Genomic DNA, 13,002 nt, shown 5'->3' with positions numbered 1-13,002 from the left:
CAGAGTCATGCCAAAGCAAGGATCTGGAAATAGAGATTAATAGAAGATTATTTCCTTTTATTTATTCAAAAACTACTTCCCCCTTTCTCTCCAGTAGGGGCCTTCTAGTTTGAATATTCCCTAAATTCACTCCCTATCTATCCCACCTTGGTCACATTCCTGTCTTGGGATTTAAAGTATTATCAAGAAAGTTTAGTACCTCTGGTGTAAGGGCTGCTGACTCAGAGACACTTTCCACCTTTGGTGTCTACCTGATCCATCTCTGTTCTGTGACTCCAAGAAGCTGTAGCAAGGCAGCAGTCACACCCCAACATACTATTTCAGCAGATAGGCTAAAACAGTTTGAAGTAACTGAGGGGTTTCAAAATCATCAGTGAGTTAGGGAAGTGTCTACCTCAAACATGTGAATACTTCCCCTAATGGAATAGGCAGATGAGAAGGATTTGTTCTAATAGCCACGAAGGCAGCTGCAATAGGTACAGCAGAGTATAATAAAGCTTCATTATTCATCATAGATCCCAAGGTCATTCACTGCATTTTGAGCTATCACCATTTATCTTGACTCTGTCCTGCCACTGATTATGATGCTGGAATCCTACCTCACTTAAATCCAATTAATGCATGAATCAAAAGATATCACTTATACCACTTTACCATTTTTACCTATCTCAAAATTCTGTGGTAACAGGCAAGTGATGAAACAGCAGCTATGGACAACTGGGAGCTGTATTCACAATTCTTCACTCAGGTGACCCAGACCATGGGGTTATCTTCTCACTGGAAGCAATAGTAGGATTTGGCAGCCTCCCATGTGTCTGAGCAGCCTTTTGGATGGCACTGCTTACCTCCTGACATGAGGAAGGATCTAGACATAAAATCCAATATTTTTGAAAGGTGAACAGCTCTTGTGAGAGAAATTAACAAATAATGCATTCAAATAGCAGACAGCCCTGAGTAAAACAAGGCTGACAGATGAAGTCTAGCTTACTGAAGTCAGAGCTGGACACATATTTTTCTTAAGTGGCTACAGTGAAGTGGAGTGCCATCAAGCTGCTATAGGTTTTGAGATGTAAACTAATTTAATCAACAAGCTTGAATTCTTGTCAAAAGGAATGAGTGACAGGTTCATGACAATGTGATTACCACTTTCAGGAAAACATCATACTCCCATTGTCAATGCCTCTGATCCCACCTTGATGAAGTTAAAAAAAAAATTATATGAAGACCTAGAGATCCTCATCATCAATATTCTAAAAGAGGACAAACTTATAATTCTGGGTGACTAATGCTGGGGTAGGCACAGACTATCAGACATGTCAGGGAGTCCTTGGGAGGAATAGAATCAGAAACAACAAAATCAGTGGTCACTTACTATCTAAAACTTGTGCATCTCATGACCTTCACTATTACCAACACTATTTTCCATTTACCTAAATGCAATAAAACTTTGTGTTTCATCCTTGCGGCAAACATAATTTTTTTTAATAAACTATGTGATTATAAGGAGAAGAGACAGACAAGATATGAGAGTGACACAGAGTGCTAGTCTCATCATAGATTTAACCTCTCTAAGCTAAATATTCATTTTCAACAAAAGCAGTGACAAAGCAAAATGATTATTAGTAGACTCCATGTCAATAGATTAGACCTTCTCTGCTAACTTAAAGGGAAGGTTGTGGAAACAGTGGAGCAGAAAAGGAGTGAGAAGCTTTCAGAGGTTTGGTGTATAGTGCTGCATTTGCTTATCTGGATCAGAACACTGGCAAACATCAAGACTGGTTCGACAAAAATGATGAAATTCAGAAGCTGCTTAATGAAAAATGAGACCTCCAAAGAAATTACCAGCAGAGCAGTTCATCTATTTCTAAGAAGGCAGTATTTATCTCTTGTCAAAAGTAAAATACAAGTGAGACTTAGAAAGATGCAGGATTCTTGGCTCAGTAAGAAGGCAGATGAAATTCAGTTTTATGCTGATAATAACAATCCAAAGTACTTTTATGATGCCCTGCAGGCTATTTATGGGTCAAAGATATATGGCACATCTCAACTACTCAGTGCTCATGGAGCCGAGTTGATTAATGATAAAGACATGAACTTGGGAAATTGGGTTGACACTTCCATAATGCTCTTAACCAGATCATAATTAAATCAATTGACCATTTACCTCAGGTTGAAGTCAATCTCTCAACAAATTTCCAACTGCAGAAGAAATTTAGAATGCTATTAGGCTCCTCTCCTATGTCAAAGCTCCTGGTGATGCGGTTTCAGCTGAGATTTATAAGGATGGCTCATATAAAAGACACTAAAATCTTCTGGGTTATATGGCAAGAGGTTATTCCCAGCGAGTTCAAAAATGCCTCCACTGTACATCTCTATAAAAGGTAAAGGAAATAGATTGTCTTGTGACAGTCACAGATGGGTCTTTCTCTCAGTCACTGTTGGCAAGATTCTTCCTAGAGTCCTCTTTAATAGGTTGATCCTTTACCTGGAAGATGGTTATCTACCTGAGAGCCAGTGAAGCTTCAGAAATGGTTAAAGAATGGTCAATATCAGGTTTATTGCCTGACAATTCTGGGAGAAATGCCAGAAGCAGATCATACACCATGTTTGTAGATTTTGATGCTGTCAGTCGGGCTTATGGAAAATTATGTCAAAATTTGATTGTTCAAAGAAGTTCATCAGTATAGTGCATTAATTTTCATGATGCCGTGCTTGCCCAGATTGTAGATAATGGATTATATTCTTGCACTTCCCCAGTCACCAAATGGAGTGCTTGCTCCCATGCTTTTAGCTTGGGAGCCATTTGTCAAACACCTTCAGGGAGAATGAACAGGGCATCATGGTCAGCTATCACACTGGCAGTAAATCATTCTACTTGAAGAGGCTACAAGCCAAGACTAAAGTGAAAGGAGTCATGATAAATGATTTCTTTGTTTGCAGGTGATTGTGCACTTAATGCAGATTCTGAAGCTGAGATGCAAGAAAATATGGATTGAATGTTTGCTACTTGTGCTAAATTTGGCCCAACAATTAACACCAAGAAAACACAGGTGCTCCCCATCAGTTAGCATCACACTGTCCATATGTAGACCCATTGGTTACAGTGAATGGAGAAGTTTTGAATGCCGTGGATAAGTTTTCCTTGGCAGTATACTTTCGGGGCGGGCGGGCCGCGGGGGGTGGGGTTCACATTGACAATGATGTTGATACTTGCACTGCCAGAGCTAGTTCAGTGTTTGAGAAGCTCCAAAAAAAAAAAATTTTTTTTCCTGAGGCAATTGGGGTTAAGTGCCTTGCCCAGGGTCACGACAGCCAGGAAGGGTTGTGTCTGAGACCAGATTTAATACTCATGTCCTCCTGAGCTGGTGCTCTTTTCACTGTGCCACCTAGCTGCCCCTTTAAAGGAAAATATGAGAGAGAAAAGGTATTAGACTGACTGCCATCTGAAGGTCTTCAGAGCTGTTGTGTTGACCTTATCGCTGGATGCCTATGAAATCTGGACAGCACACCAGCCCCATTCCAGGAAACTGATTTGCTTCCTTTTGAATTATCAGGAAGCTTCTGAAGATGACCTGGCAGGATAAGGCACCAGCCACTGAGGACCTTTCCCAAACTAAACTGCCAAGTATCCAAACTCTATTGTGGAGAGTGTAACTGTGATGGGCTGACCATGCTGTTTGGATGCCAAATGTATGTTTGCTTAAAAGATTTTTTTCGTAAGAAATGACCAGCAGGAGGAATACAGAGAGGCCTGGAGAGACTTAAATCAACTGATGCTGAGTGAAATGAGCAGAACCAGAAGATCACTGTACACTTCAACAACAATACTGTATGAGGATGTATTCTGATGGAAGCGGAAATCTTCAACATAAAGAAGAGCCAACTCACTTCCAGTTGATCAATGATGGACAGAGGTAGCTACACCCAGAGAAGGAACACTGGGAAGTGAATGTAAATTGTTAGCATTAATATCTGTCTGCCCAGGTTGCATGTACCTTCGGATTCTAATGTTTATTGTGCAACAAGAAAATGATATTCACACACATGTATTGTATCTAGACTATATTGTAACACATGTAAAATGTATGGGATTGCCTGTCATCGGGGGGAGGGAGTAGAGGGAGGGAGGGATAATTTGAAAAATGAATACAAGGGATAATATTATAAAAATATATATATAATAAAAAATTATTAATTAAAAAAAAAGATTTTTTTCTTAAAACTCACACAAGACAAGCACTCTCATTGTGGTCAGAAAAAAAAAAGTGATGCAAGGACCCTCTCAAGGTCTCAAGAATTTTGGAATTGATTGTACGACATGGGAAACGCTGATACCTAGCATAGCATACCTTCAGTGGACAAGGTGCTATGCTCTAGGAACAAAGCAGAATCGAAGAAGATTCAAAGAAATGCAAGAGGTATAAATTTAGGAAGTCCACGGGGACTATTTGTGAACCTGTGGTAGAGCATTCCGAGCTTATATTGATCTGATCAGCCACAGGCAGACACATTGAAACTTGATTCTAACATGGTGATGTCATTTTGGTTCTCTTCAATAATGAAGGATCAAAACCAACATTCACTGTCAGAAATGTTTTCCATTCACAATTTAGGTTATTTTATGTACTGCTGACTCCCAAATGTACAGCATGTTACAAATAGCTCTAATTGAGGTATTAAAGCTTAAAATGTCAATAAAACTTTTAAGACACATGGTGTATTTGGATATCTCGCTATTATTTGAAACTTTTAATTCATTTTCCTCCAAACCCCTTCTAGTCTCAGCTTCTCCTTGGTTATCAGTTGTACCAGTCCCAGTCCTTCAAACTTGTAATTACCGGCATTGCTGACTCTTCACTCTCTTATTCCTATCTTCATTCAGCTGTGATTTGTGCTTTACTCTAGCTCTTTCCACTGTCACTAACTTCTAGATCAAGCCTGAATTGCCCCACAGCTTCTTATGTGGTTACAAAGTAGATTGATTCAGAATTTCTATTTAGTATTCAAGTATCAGATTCTTATCCTGGCTTTGTCACATGCCCTTGTGTTCTTGGACTCCTTCCTTAACTTTTCTGGGACTCAGTCCTCAATCTCTCAGTTAAATAGAGGGATTGGGATTAAATGACCATTAAGATAAAAATCTATGATCTTTGCAAATTTTATTTGTCCTTTTCCCCTCTGACTCTAAATGGCTGCTAATCTTTTCTAAAATATCAATTTTTTTTTTCTGATCAAGAATCTATAATGGATCCCTATTCTTACCACATTAAATTCAAGCTCCATTCATCTGGACAGACATGACTTTCATCTCACACAACCTTATGTGTTGTTGTTTTTGAGTCATTTTCAGAAATGTTCAACTCTTCCTGACTCCATTTGAGGTTTTCTTGGCAGAGATACTGGAGTGGGTTTTGCCATTTCCTTCTCCAGATGATTTTATATATGAGGAAATTGAGGCAAACTTCCCCAGGGTCACCCAGTTACTAAGTGTCTGAAGCCAGATTTGAGTTTAGGAAGATGTCTTCCTCACTTCAGACCTGGCATGTTATCCATTGCATTCTTACTTTTTAATATGGACCTTCTGCTGTGGCCAAGACAATTTCTTCTCTCTCTTGAACACACTAAGTTCATGTTACCTCTGTACTTTTGCTCATGCTGTTCTTCCTACCCATAAGGTCTTCCCTTTCCCCCTAATAATTCAGATATTTTGCATCTCCTCAATCCTACCTATTCCCATGAAATCTTTGCAAACTTGACTAATCCCCAACCTATAGCAATGTTTCCTTTTATGTTGGATTCCCTCCACATTTAGGTATCGTATTTATGTAGTTTCTCCTAAGATGCTTAAATTTGTTTTTCAACTATTCCATCATCTGAACTTGATGTCTCTGTATGTGGACTTTAGGTTCACATAGAAATTTGAAGGTGGGCAATGTATCTTTTTTCTACTGCTTTTATACCCTCCTTGTATGGTAGTATAAGCAGTTGATACCAAATGACTTCTTTTATAAGTTGAAACCACATGATTCAGTAAAAAGAGGGCCAAGAGATGACAATACTCCCCAAACTAATCTATTTATTTAGTGCTATGCCAATCAGACTCCCAAGAAACTCTTTTAATGACCTAGAAAAAATAACAAAATTCATATGGAAGAATAAAAGGTCGAGAATTGCAAGGGAACTAATGAAAAAAAAGTCAGAGAAAGGCGGTCTAAGTGTACCTGATTTAAAGCTATATTATATAGCAGCAGTCACCAAAACCATTTGGTATTGGCTAAGAAATAGACCGGTAAATCAGTGGAACAGATTAGATACAAAGGACAAAAAAGGGTACATCTATAGCAATCTAATCTTTGACAAACCCAAAGATACCAACATTAGGGACAAAAATTCATTATTTGAAAAAAACTGTTGGGAAAACTGGAAATTAGTATGGCAGAAACTAGATATGGATCCACACTTAACACCATAGACCAAGATTAGATCAAAATGGGTCCATGATTTAGGCATAAAGAATGAGATCATAAATAAATTAGAGGAACAGAGAATAGTCTACTCTCAGACCTGTGGAGGAGGAAGGAATTTATGACCAGAGGAGAACCGGAGATCATTATTGACACAAAATAGAAGATTTTGATTACATCAAACTAAAAAGTTTCTGCACAAACAAAACTAATGCAAACAAGATTAGAAGGGAAGTAACAAATTGGGAAAATATTTTTAAAGTTAGAGGTTCTGTTAAAGGCCTCATTTCATATAGAGAACTGACCCTAATTTATAAGAAATCAAACCATTCTCAATTAATAAATGGTCAAAGGACATGAACAGACAATTCTCAGATGATGAAATTAAAACTATTTCCACTCATATGAAAGAGTGTTCCAAATCACTACTGATCAGAGAAATGCAAATTAAGACAACTCTGAGATATCATTACACACCTGTCAGATTGGCTAAGATGACAGGAACAAATAATGATGAATGTTGGAGGGGCTGTGGGAAAACTGGGACACTGATGCATTGTTGGTGGAGTTGTGAAAGAATCCAACCATTCTGGAGAGCAATCTGGAATTATGCCCAAAAAGTTATCAAAATGTGCATACCCTTTGATCCAGCATTGCTACTATTGGGCTTATATCCCAAAGAAATACTGAGGAGGGGAAAGGGACCTGTATGTGCCAAAATGTTTGTAGCAGCCCTTTTTGTAGTGGCTAGAAAATGGGAGATGAATGGATGTCCATCAATTGGAGAATGGTTGGGTAAATTATGGTATATGAATGTTATGGAATATTATTGTTCTGTAAGAAATGACCAGCAGGAGGAATACAGAGAGGCCTGGAGAGACTTACATCAACTGATGCTGAGTGAAACGAGCAGAACTAGAAGATCACTGTACACTTCAACAACAATACTGTATGAGGATGTATTCTGATGGAAGTGGAAATCTTCAACATAAAGAAGAGCCAAATCACTTCCAGTTGATCAATGATGGACAGAAATAACTACACCCAGAGAAGGAACACTGGGAAGTGAATGTAAATTGTTAGCACTACTGTCTATCTACCCAGGTTACTTATACCTTCGGAAGCCAATACTTAATGTGCAACAAGAAAATGGTATTTACACACATATATTGTATCTAGGTTATATTGTAACACATGTAAAATGTATGGGATTGTCTGTCATCAAGGGGAGAGAGTAGAGGGAGGGGGGGATAATTTGGAAAAATGAATACAAGGGATAATATTATAAAAATTACTCATGTATATATACTGTCAAAAAATTTATAATTATAAAATAAATAAATAAATAAGTAAATAAATAAATAAATAAATAAATAAATAAAAAGAGGGCCAAGAGAAGGGGGACCCTACTACAGGCTCCTTCACTATGCAGTCTAAGTTATTTAAGTTCTCTGACCCTCACTTTCTTATTCAATCCTAGGATCTATTTTAATTCTGACATTACATGATTCTTAAGTTCATCTTTACTCTCCAGGTATGTGTTGGAGGATTGGCAAGACTTCAATCATGCCCTCTCTTCATAGATAGTGCTCAAAGAGCTCTGGATAGTGGCTATGGGAGGGAGAGGACTTGGAATGGGGTCCTGGATCTGAGCTGTGTCACCTGAGGCTGAAATTTAACCTTTTGGACCTCCACCTCATCTTTACACGAGGAAGATCTCCTTATTCCTTTTCTAGTTTTAAATCCTGTGATCTTTTGAGTAAAATACATCTTTTATCCATTATCAAATGAAACTCTCCTCTTCCTGTTTCATTAATGATAGGGACTACAAGTGTCCATACTTCAGGAGCCTAGATTTAGAGCTGGAGGGTGCCTTACACCTGATATTATCTCAACTTCTTTATCCTAGAGAAGAGGAAGCTGAGACATGGAGAAGGGAGATGACTATTTCTGAAATACCCCAAGTTCTTCTGCTCCAGTCTTCCTCCTGGTACTTTGTCTTGACATAAAGATGACCTTGAACTTTAGAAGGATATGTTGACATAAAGAATGCTCTGGTAGGTCCACTACGTTGGAAAGGTTCAGAGGACAGCCCTGGTAATCAAATGTGATTGTTGATGGGATCAGCCTAATGCGATGTTGAGAGGCTCATCACCAGAAGATCCACCACCATGATGATTTGTTTTTGACCACAACAATTCCTGAAAACTGTCTTATAGCATATGGAGTAGTTGCACTTCTTGTGTTAGCGAAGGGAGTGCTCACTGTGATGATGTCCAGGTCTTTCTGAAGGGTTAAAGTAATTATGGATCCTTACCTCTTCCTTTCTATAAATTCTTCATGATAATGTTACAGGATGGGGGATCCTAAGTTGGGTGCCCAGGACTGGTTGTGTTCATCTTTCTCCTGATTTTCTTGGATAAATAACCTGTGGCAGTGTCTATGCTAGATCTGAATCCTGGTCTTCCTGATTCTAGGCCCAGTGCTGTCTCCCCTAGAGCTACCTTGAAGGTTATCTGATATCCAGCACCCTCATTTTATACCAGGAAACACACCCAGTGACTTCAGTAACTTTCCTGAGGTCATATAGGTTGGGAGTGTAGGTAGTGAGAGTCAAAACATTGCAAAGGAAGAGATTGGAATAGGGAAAACAAGATTAGGAAGCTACTGTAGTTATCTAAGTGAGAAGTAATGACAACTTGAACTGAGATGGGAGCAGGGAACAAGCATCATCATAAGGGATGTTGTGAAAATGTAATTTTTAGCATTTGGCCATGATTAGATGTGAAAAGTCAAGAATAAAAGATAATTCCCAGAGACAGAGGCTGGAAAGTTAGAGATCCCATCTAGAAAAATAGGAAAGTCAGGAAGAAAAACAGATTTGAGGGAGTACATGAAGAACTTGGTTTTGGACCTGATGAATCTGAAGTACAAGTGGTACTCCTCAGTGAAGATCTCTGGCAGGCAGTTAGAAATGTGGGATTGGATCCTGGGAGAGAACGTATGGCTTCTCTTATGGACCTTGTCCCAGAAGTTCTGTAACGAGGCAGTGATGTAAGCTAACAATTAATATTTTTAAAGGATCTGAGCTTTTTGTTTTTGTTTGTTTGTCTGTTTTGAAGTTAAGCTAATGTAACTGGCTAGTCTTAGATGGAGTGTAATATCAGTTTTGGATTGTGTGTGTGTGTGTGTGTGTGTGTGTGTGTGTGTGTGTGTGTGTGTCTTGAACATATTATCAGCTCTGATGCCCTTGAGTGACCTAAACAATCTACTTATTCTTGAGTCCGATCAATCCCTGACAATCCCATCCAATCCAACACCTGGAAAAAATTGTGTCTTTCTGGGTCATTGTTATTTGTATGGGAAGAGAATATACTCCCTCCCCACTCCTCAAAGACCCACTTTCCTTCCCAGTGAAATGAGGGACTTGAATTCAAAGACTCCTGAAGATCCATACCCACTCTAAATCTTCTGCTTTAAAATCTATATAAATGCTGTAGCATCAGAAGAGTGGGCTCCTCTCATCTCAGAGCAAAGCCTTGGCCTGATCCAGGCACCCAGAGGTCATTTGGTGAATATTGGAAATGCATTTCTACATGGAAATAGTTGATCTATCATCTCCTTTCCCTCATAATGGGCAACCCTCTTACCTCACTTCCTGCGCTTTGCTATTTCCTAGGAGGAAAATTTGTAAGGGAAAACATTGTTTTGGGATGAGGGATATAAATTTGGAAGAGAGTCAAGTTTAAATACTGGTTCTGATATGTGCTGTCTCTGTGATGCTGAAATTCTTAGGGTCTCAGTTTTTTCATTTGTCAAATGAGGGAGTTAGGTTCAATGATCTTTGAAGGACCCATCTAGCTCTGTATTCATGATACTATTTCATGGGAGTGAGGCCATTTGGAAAGTTTTTGTAACTAGTCCAGAACCTTAGGGGTACATCTAGATGGAACCTCAGAGCCTCGGGAGAGTGGGTAGAACTCACTTTAGAGTATTCTGCCATGTCAAATCAGCAGTTACAAATCAGGTAAATTGAAGGGAGGGAAGCCATTATTTTTATCCCCAAAGGAACCATCCAACTTGCTAAGTAAACATTCTGGATGTGACATCTTTACATAGCCAGTTCTTCCAAAGCATTCGGAAGTTCATTTTATAAAAATTCAGTTTTCATTTATGCCCATGTGGAGCACTGCTGTTGTAAACCATCTTTTGGCAGACAGCAGAACTCCTTCCTCACTAGCCTGAATCTGGGGAGAAATTAGCTCACAGTCTTTAAGCATTCATCAAGCACTGAGCATGCTCCTTGTTTCTGTCTCTTTCTCCAGTGGTCCTTTGTAGTGGCAACCATCACGGAGATTCCACCAGTCATCTGTCTTCCTAATTTCCTGGTGCAGAGACATGTTCTTAGGCCGCTAAGGACCCAGACAGGAGGAACCATTATGGTAAGATCAACCTGTGCTCTTTCTGCCTTCTCATAGGTGGTAGTGGTGTTGACTAGGGGCTCAGTGATGAGGAGGAAGATGGTGCTAGAAAGAAGAGGCAGATGTCACCTGATCTTCCCTTTTACTTTCAGCTCTTGGGCTACTTGGGACCAAAGCACAGATCCCTTGTTTTCCCAATGTCTGGGTGAAGTCTTGAACCATTTGTCCATGAGGCATGAAGGCAAGCAGATGAGTTCCTGCTGTGCTGTATCAGCAGGTCTGAGCAGCTGTGTGACATCATTTTTGGCCCATTGAGAAGAAAGGTAGATACCCAACAGGAAACAACTAGAACAGGAGTTGTCAAACTACGGCCTGCCGGCCAGATGCAGCTGCTGAGGACACTTAGGCGCCCCCCAGGTTATGGAAAATGGGCTGAGAGGCAGAGACAGAGTGTGAAGTTTGTTTTTACTACAGTCCGGCCCTCCAACAGTCTGAGGGACAGGGAACTGGCCCCCTCTTTAAACAGTTTGAGGACCACTGAACTAGAATTTCGAAAGTATTAGAACCTGGAAGCTCCTTAAGGAATAAATGACCATACTAATTACCTTTTTATGTGGAAGAGGAGAGCCAAAAACCCGTTGTCTAAACTAAAGTTGAATGGGCCTCAGAAGGTAATGAGTTCCTTGTCTCTGGAGGTCTCTTCCACAGTAGGCTGAAGAACAAGCTGTGAGAGAGATGTGATAGGAATCCTGCTGTAGGCTGGATTAGATTAGATGACCAGCTGTGGTACACTGGAAAGTCTCTGCAGTCAGAGAACCTAGGATCATATCTCCCCTCTGACACTGGGGAGTCACCTCTGTGAATCTGGGCAAATCTCTGAACCTCTTAGTCTCAGTTTCCTTACCTATAATAGAAATAAAACCAAATGGCCTTTGAGGTCCTTTGCAGTCTATATTTGTGAGCCTGTAAGCCTTTCTGGTCTAGAGATTCTAGAATTGTGAGATTCTGGATATGGATGGTTCTCTTCTATCTCTGAGTCTGTGGCCATCGCAGAAAGTGTTTTGGATACCTGGAAAGGTGTGTGTTCCTTTTGGGCTAGATGGATTTGTCAAGCACTTGTTGAACATCTACTCCCTCCTCAGCTTTATGTTCAGGGGAAGACACATTGCTTATTCTCAAAAAACTTAGAGGGGAGATAAAGTAAATGTACAAGTTATAATTAGGGAATACAAGTTAAACATGCTTATATAGCACAGACTGATTAATCAGGATAATTCTAATACTAACAATTTCCTTAAAAGGGAAGCAAATTCTTTTCATTTATATGATCTCATATAAACTTCCCAACAGCCCTGTGGGATAAGTTGCAGGATCATAGATTTTTGAGCTGGGAAGACCTGTGAGTTCATCCAGTCCAATCTCCTTCTTTTACACATTCTCGGAGAAGTCACATGTTTTCCCCAAGTTTATACATGAAATAAGTGTAAGAGCCAGGATGTGAGTGCAGGTTTGATATTCTTCCACTGACCCACACAACCTCCCATGGATTAGGTATTCCCATTTTTCATGAGAATCATAGATGGGATAGCATGATTTCCAAAGGTCACCCAGTTGGTTCAGCAAAGATAAGATGCCTTATTTCTCTCTACTAGTCTGCAATCCCTGTTTGGGTTGGGACTATGTTTTATAGCTCTTTGTCTGTTGTGCTATCTGCCCAGGACTTGTACTAATAGGTCTTCAATTAATATCCATTTAACTAAATCAGAAAAGGGTTACATAGTTTTCAGGATTAGGTAAATTCAGTAGATTTATCCTAAGGGAAGTGGAGAACAAAGTAGTTCCCAATAGAGGCAGATACTAATGAGTAGTCATTTCTCTCTCTTTGAAGGATTTGGAATGAACAATGGTGGCTTCTTTCTATGGCCGGTCTTCTGTTCCTTTCCTCCATCTCTCCCTTAAAATATTATAATAATTTACCATCATGTTAGGGGTTCATGGCTTTCAAAGAGCTTTCTTCACAGTAATCCTGTAAGGAAGGCAAAACAAGACAAAGAAAGGAGGCTAATAAGAGCAAAACTGATTTGCCCCCAACTCATAGCTAATCAGTAGCTGGGTTT

General features: G+C 39.6%; 1 protein-coding gene across 2 annotated transcripts in view; it reads left to right on the top strand.

Moving 5' to 3' along the window:
• Positions 1-13,002, top strand: part of HDAC11 (histone deacetylase 11) — a 41,024-nt gene that overhangs the window by 15,544 nt on the left and 12,478 nt on the right. Inside the window, exon 4 of one of the 2 annotated variants that reach the window (XM_074283673.1) lies at positions 10,790-10,906. The exons of the other annotated variant lie outside the window; for it this stretch is intronic. Coding sequence (XP_074139774.1) covers positions 10,790-10,906 — 117 coding nt within the window. The remainder of the gene's footprint in view (positions 1-10,789; positions 10,907-13,002) is intronic. 2 annotated transcript variants of the gene reach the window in all.

This window comes from Sminthopsis crassicaudata, chromosome 1, assembly GCF_048593235.1.
Source record: "Sminthopsis crassicaudata isolate SCR6 chromosome 1, ASM4859323v1, whole genome shotgun sequence".
NCBI classification, from domain to species: domain Eukaryota; kingdom Metazoa; phylum Chordata; class Mammalia; order Dasyuromorphia; family Dasyuridae; genus Sminthopsis; species Sminthopsis crassicaudata.
This window is presented reverse-complemented; position numbering and strand designations above follow the sequence as displayed.